This window comes from Danio aesculapii, chromosome 19 (assembly GCF_903798145.1).
Source record: "Danio aesculapii chromosome 19, fDanAes4.1, whole genome shotgun sequence".
NCBI lineage: Eukaryota > Metazoa > Chordata > Actinopteri > Cypriniformes > Danionidae > Danio > Danio aesculapii.
Genome location: NC_079453.1, coordinates 10,956,880 through 10,964,494, shown reverse-complemented (window position 1 = coordinate 10,964,494; position 7,615 = coordinate 10,956,880). Strand labels below are relative to the sequence as shown.

At 35.7% G+C, this 7,615-nt stretch overlaps 1 protein-coding gene across 1 annotated transcript; it reads right to left on the bottom strand.

Annotated features, from left to right (window-relative positions):
• Positions 1-2,354: 2,354 nt before the first annotated feature.
• On the bottom strand, positions 2,355-7,077 carry crabp2b (cellular retinoic acid binding protein 2, b). Its single transcript, XM_056479862.1, has 4 exons — positions 6,871-7,077; positions 5,720-5,898; positions 3,457-3,573; positions 2,355-3,107 (listed from the first exon to the last, which is right to left on the bottom strand). The coding sequence occupies exons 1-4, from the start codon at positions 6,962-6,964 to the stop codon at positions 3,057-3,059; spliced, it is 441 nt and encodes a 146-aa protein (XP_056335837.1). The 5' UTR covers positions 6,965-7,077; the 3' UTR covers positions 2,355-3,056.
• Positions 7,078-7,615: the final 538 nt, after the last annotated feature.

The following is a 7,615-nucleotide window of genomic DNA, read 5'->3' as shown; positions in this document are numbered from 1 at the left end:
GAATGAGGCATAACAATAAGTGGACAAGAGCAGCCAAGGTCAACGTCAAAGAGATTTATACATCCAGGAGAGATGATAACAATAAAGCAATCATAAAGGTTTTACATGTATAAAGGTTTATTGCCAAAAACATTCTGATTGAGAAGCCACATTTTGGTATATACACAAAACTGCAAAATTAAATGCACAAACAACAACAATAAATACACATTTCATATGATGCGTCAAAATGCGACGCTTGCTACCATCTTTATACAAGTACGACTGGGGTAACGCTTTACAATAACAGTCCATGAATAATCATGTACTATATGTAAATTAAGCATTGCTTCATTATGAGTTAAGACATGCGCTAATCATGAACTAACTTTAACTACAACGAGTGACATGAGGGTTTAACAGCTACACTGTACCTTCTTTACTTGTTAGTTCATGTTTGTTAATGAATGAAGTAATTCGTTTGAGCTAAATGTAACTAACATTAACTTTTGATGTCATGACTTTACTTGAAGGGGTACATTATCATTTACTCATTCATGTACGTCCGTCAAGTGTGTGTTTACATTGAAAAACAATAGAAAAGTGTTTTGTCTACATCAAAATAAACAGTTTAAACAGAGGAGTAGTTAATATAATAAGCCCCTTCAAGTAAAGTCATAACACAACCAACACAGGCTTATTCTGAAAACGTAGCCCTCTCTACGTTTCTGGAGATCGCGAATTATGTAGCCAGAAGTACGTATTGCTGCATTTAGTTTTTAAAATGAATGCTACAAGGTGGTATGACGCCGTTCCTTTTCACGCTTCAGCAGCCGACCGCTTACCTCCGTATGGACGGCTTTCCCACTGTTACCAGTTTGTCCTATTAGCTCGCCATATACGTCGGTGGAATAGAGATGCAGAGAGAAGATGACCACGACGACGGGGTTTGAGTCCGGTGAAGAACGGTTCCAGAAAGCAGGTTAGACAAAAACAGAATCGCAAAAATAAAATAAACGAGTAAATAACAGGGTGAGAACGTGGTAAAATCTAAAAATGTGGTAAAAATCAGGCTGTTGCGATGGATAAGGTTTCTGAATTGCTTTTGAAAACACTATCGGTTGGGTTTTGGGAAGTGAGTGGGTGCTGGTCAGACTGTGGTCAGTCAGTCAGCCAGTCAGTCATTCGACAGCGACCTCTGGTGGACTTACACGAGAAGAGCAGGAGCGAATGGCACTCGCAAGAAAATTTGAGATCTCAAAAAGTGTACACAGCGGCCTCTGGTGGAGTCGCGAAAACAAAAACTGCAAAAAAAGTAGCTCCTGGAATGTATTTGGCACTCTCCAAAAATGTATATAGGGGTACGTAATAAGAATGAGCCAGGGTTGTAATTACTTGTTAGTTCATGTTTGTTAATGAATGTAGTAATTAGTAATTAGTTTGAGCTAAATATAACTTAACATGAACTCATGACCTAATAGTAAATCTGTATGTCATGATTTTACTTAGAGGGGTACATTATCATTAACTCATTATTAAGGATTCATGTACTCTTGTGTTTAAAAGTAACAGTCATGTACGTCCGTCAAGTGTGTGTTTACATTGAAAAACAATAGAAAACTGTTCTGTCTACACCAAAATGAACAGTTAAGACAAAGGAGTTTGTGAGTAGTTAATAATGAGTTAATGATAATGTGCCCCTTCAACTAACTTTAACTACAGAAAGTGTTGTGTCATGACTTTACTTGGAGGGGGACATAATCATTAACTCATTCTTAATGACTTGTGAACCCCTGTGTTTAAACATAATGGTCATGTATGTCCGTCAAGTGTGTGTTTTCATTGAAAAACAATAGAAAACTGTTCTGTCTACACCAAAATGAACAGTTAAGACAAAGGAGTTCATGTGTGGTTAATAATGAGTTAATGATAATGTGCCCCTTCAACTTACTTTAACTACGGAAATAGTGTTCTGTCATGACTTTACTTGGAGGGGGACATAATCATTAACTCATCCTAATGACTCATGAACTAGGCATGGGCCGGTATAAGATTGTGACGGTATGACAACCTTGGATAAAAATATCACGGTTTCACGGTATTGTGCTCACTGCCCTAAAATATATCATATTTAAATGTCTGGGTAAAAAAACAACAACTTTTTCCCCTTTGAAAACAATATATTTTATTTTTTAAAGATTTATAATATTTTGGAACAGTAAACATGTCAGGCTGAATAATTCTAATGAATCATTGACTTCTGCTGTCTTCATTTGTTTCAAAAACACAGATTTATTTACAATTTAAAACGGCATCTTTGGATATCTTTTCTTCTGGAGATACTGTAGCCCCCCCCCCCCCCCCCCCCCCCCCCTTTAAAAAAAAAAAAAAAACCTTAAATTAAAAATCTTACACATACCTTAAAAACGGTATTACGGAAAATTTTGACAGTTTTAAAACCTTGACTTTTTCAAACCGCGGTATACCTTGAAAACGGTTATCGTCCCATGCCCATCATGAACTCCTGTGTTTAAACATAACAGTCATGTACGTCCATCAAGTGTGTTTTTACATTGAAAAACAATTTAAAAAATGTTCTGTTTACACAAAAATTAACAGTTTAAACAAAGAAGTTTACGAGTAGTTAAGAATGAGTTAAAGATAATGTGACCTTTCAAGTAAAGTCATGAAATAATTATACATTAACAGCTCTTGAGCTCATGTTGGTTACATTTAGCTTAATCTAAGGAGTTAATTGATACTTAAATCCACAAAAATAAACTAACAGGTGACTCAAGTTGTAGTTAAAGTTTGTTCTTGATTAGAGCATGCCTTAACTCATTATTAGTTCATTATGAATTAACATTTAGTTAACATATTAGTACGTCACTATTGTACTGTTGTTGTAAATTGTTACCATTAATTCTGATTCTTCAAACACCTTTCTTTCTCTGACACACAAACATTTCAAACATAAAAAGTGAAAGGACGGTGCAGTAATAAACTAGCATTGTTTCTTCTTCCTCCACAAGATGTAGACAGTTGAGTTGAGATGGAATGGAATGAACTCAGATCCTTCACTCTCGTTCATACACGCGAGTGCAGACAACATCTCCGGCTCTCATGGTCTGGAAAATAAACATCACCATCCAAATGCTTAAACAATTTACAATTCATATCCGACGGGCTTTCAACATCGCAACACATGTTAAATATTCACATGTCAGATCACACCTTGTTCTCTGAATTCAAAGAACGCTGTCTTTCATTCACGCAAAAGGTATTTAACTAAATGAGAGCTGCAAAATATCAATTAGGAACTGCGAGGACTGACGGTGAGGGACTAGTTAACTGTAATTGGCCAGAATGTGAGCTGTGTGACTATAATAATGTGAACATCTGCTCGTCGTCAATAATGAAAAGGAGTGAACAACATCGCTATATTCATTTAGCTGTAAACCTTAGTGTTGTACTTACGAGAATCATCTGGCCATCATTGGTCAGTTCCCGTGTCCATGATGTCTCAGGCCCCTCCCCCTTCTGTAGCGTCTGCTCGCAAGAGATTTTACTGTCCGTCTCCCATTTCGGAAAACTCTGAGGAGAAATTAAAACAGTTTGAAAATGGTTATTATTAGTGTTTGTGTCAGTTAAAAAGGCAACGTTTGAGAAGTGAAAGATTAGTATTAGAAAATATTAACAATACTACATTTTTATGATTTTTTTTCTAATAGAAACCTTTCTATATTGCACAAATAATACACTGTCTGGCCATAAAAGTCACCGTTTGTATTTGGAAGCTAATAGTTAATGTACGCATGAACAGGAAGTTGTTGAGACTTTTATTTCAGTATGTTGACATACTTACAACTTAAATGAAATATTAAGTAGGGGGCGGAGCTTTCTTTTGCGCATCATTCCCTAAAACGTAAACTAACCCTAAATCGCAAACTAGCGGTAAGAGAGCTATGGAAACACTCAGGTTGACGTCAACAGAAGGACTGCCACTCCTAACGCAGAAGATAATGTTGAACATTACCAATAAAAATTTGCACTTATTAATTATTTGCTCAATGTGAGCTAGCAAAATGAACATTGTACATTTAGATTTCAAAGGCAACTTTAAGAGACTGGACCTTAGTTGCAGTTATTAACTGTGTTGGGGTAACGCATTACAAGTAACGCAATAGACATAATCAGATTACTTTTCACGTAATAACGAGTTACTTTTCAAAAAAGTTATGCCAGTTACGTTGTTTTTACATTTATTTAATGGCATTTTCCTGTCTGTTTGTTGAGAGAAATTTCCAAAAACGCAGTTGTGTTATATACGATGTGGAAACATGATACTTACTGTATTTCTAGCTTAAATTTGAATATGTTTTTACAAAAACAGATTCAGTATACCTCAAAATTATTAACAACTGTTCAAAAAAAGGTTTATTTAAACTCTTTGTACATGTATTTACATTTCCTTCAGCCTGGGATTTATTCACTTCACATTTAACCTTTGGTATTATTAACCATTTGGTATTATATATATATATATATATATATATATATATATATATATATATATATATATATATATTCAATTATTTTCTTTTGGATTAGTCTCTATTTCAGAGGTCGCCACAGCAGAATAAATCGACGACTATTCCAGCGACTATATGTTTTACACAGCGAATGCCCTTCCAGCTGCAGCCCAGTGTTGAGAAACACCCATACACACTCATACAGCCAATTTAGTCAGCCAACAAAAAATTACAATACTTTTTCCCAACACTGGTGATGCTTCTGATGTTTATTTTTTACCCAAACTGATGTAGTGTGTTTTCTTATTTAACAATGTTCAATCCCATGACCCTATTCCAGAATTGCAATCAGAAGATTAATCTGAAATAAGCCTTCGTTTTGGCCACCAATTAAGCTTAACCTCTGCATTCAAAGCCAAATAATGCACCTCTGAATATAAATTAACTTGGTGACATGGCATTAAGGTTGTCAAAACATTGCCTATATGTATGAAAACCATTATCAAAACTAAAGGTGGTCTGAAACAATATTTGAGTACTTTTCTTGGCTAGACAGTGTACAATATTCCTGCCATGCTTATGTACACCGTTAAAGATTTGAGTATATTTTTACAGTAACTCACTGTTGCCAGCAAGTTACAGCAACTGCAACTTTAGAGTAACTTACCTGTAAATGTGTTTTACAGTACCAGGGCCCTACCGCAATTTCATTTTACAGTAAAATAGCCTTACCGCAACTTTTTATGGTAACATGCCCTTTAAGTTTTACAGTATGACAATTTTTAAAGTACTTTTACTGTAAATTATTTTTGTATTATTTATTTACCCTTTATTTTTAGTATTCACTATTGAATTTATTAAATTCCAAACACATTTTTCATTAACGGTCTCATTTTTATCATCAACTACAGTAGCTGTACTTGATCACTTTGATTACAGTAGAATACTGCAAATTCCTAATATGCAGTAAGTTACTGTAAAAGTTTTAAAATGACCCACAATGCAGTGCATATTACAGTAGTGAACTGTAAAAAATTAATGTGGTATTTTACTGAGCGTTTTTTACAGTAAATAACTAAAATTGTGGCAAAGTTTAACAGTGTGAAGCAATTTACAGAGATTTAAAACATTATTATATAATTCTAATAGAAAAAATTTATATTCTAAAGTTCTGAATGCAGAATTGTTGGAGAGAATTTGAAGCATACTGTGCATGGCCGTCCGTCCACCGTGGTCTCATTGAAGGACTCGCCCACCGTGAAGGACACATGAGTGGTCCGAACGCTGGTGGAGGTCTGAACAGACAGGCTCTCCCCCTGCTGTGAGATCTCAACTGCTGGTTTGGAAGCTGCTGCAACTGCAATCTTCCTCAAAAAGACGTTTACGCCTGTAGAACACATATGTACACATGAAATTAAAAGCTCATTCATCATGATCAGAAATCAAAGCAACTTTTTCCCTCGATCAATTTCCTGTTGTTAATGAGCGTGTCCAGTCTGCACTGGAATGCTTTACAATTTAAACAGCAGTCACACATTTATGCAATCATAAAACACCCAGGGAAATGTAAGCCTTTAAACTATTAAGCCAAGACAGTGAACTCACTGTCCCGTTTGTTTCAATTAGGGGCGCCAGCAAACTTGATCTAAGTGAACTTGCCCTGGAGTGAATAATTGGGGTCGAGGGACGGTGTGTCTGCAGAGCCAAACGGCTGGCCGAGGGGCCCCATATTAGGGTCTGTGAGTCTAATCACAATCCCACGAGGAAATGAAGCAGAACTTTTTTTTTTCCATACAGCTTGCCATTGATGTTTCTTTTAAATTATAAATAAATAAAGATACTGACATCACATGCAGTCAGTCAGGATTTTTTGGTTTAGTTTTCTTGTAAGATGATAAAAAATGCATAAATTTAAGTTTAAGTAAATAAAAATTGCTTTTTAAAGTAAATATATAGCTATTGAACTGTTTTCTGTCCCAGATTTTAAATAAGATTTCTTTTAACAATCTAAAGCAAACATGCTTTTCTTAAGTTAAAGACTTACAACATGAAGTGAAAAAATCATTCATTACATTTACTAAAAACTTTTTAGGTAAGTGGTTGCAAACAATTTATTTTGGCTTAATTCAAACAAACAAATTAAGTTGAACTTTACTAAAATATAAATTGTTTGCAACCACTTACCTTGTAAATCAAATGATTCATATCTTTTTCAGTGTATAAAAATACCTTTTTCATTTGCAATTCCTCATCTAAAAATGTCAGACAACTTTTTGAAAATCATAAATATAAGTAGCAGAATAATTCTTAAGTAAAAAGGGTTGAATGGTAGATATAATGACGATTCTTTAAGACTTACCGAGCGCTTTCAAAAGCTCCTCGAAGTTTTCGGAGCTTTTCATTTTCCAGGATCCAGAAAAGTCCGCGAATGTTTTCTCCGTGTTAGATTCCATGTTTCTTCGTGTCTTTCTTTCACTCTGCTGCTCTCTCCCTCTCTCTCTCTATCTCACTCTGTTTCTCCTCTCTCATCCACCGGCGTTCAGCGGTCTTTCTCTCTCTCTCGCTCTCAGTGGGTTTGTGCGCGGTTGAGTTCTCCACCAATCCGGAGGGTTTGCGCCTGTGCGCGGATTCATTGGGCGGCCGCTGCTGCTTCCAGTAAAGATCCATGGAGACCTCAGTTTGCCCCACCATTTGCCTTGAGCAATTGGGTCATTCTGCTAATTACCTCAATTAGCCTACACCCCAATGTGTGTTTTTTTTTTGTCATTTTGAATGTGTTTTCTCCAAAGCAACTTAGTGTGTGCAAGCTTAAAGAGAACACGTCACTTTAGGTAAACAGCCATTTTATCTATTGTTGAATCCATTCAGCCGTTTTTGGCGGCAGCAGTTGTAGCTTAGCTTAGCACAAATCATTAAATCTTGTTATGTTATGAATTGGCCACAAATTAAACTTAACCTCTGCATTTTAGGCCAAAAATTAGATTTTATCAGAAATTAACTTTGTGACATGGCATGAAGATTGTCAAAACATTGCCTTTATGAATGCAAACCATATTCTCTCCTTTGCCTAGAGCGGCAGTTCAGTTTGCTCCGGCCCTGGCTAC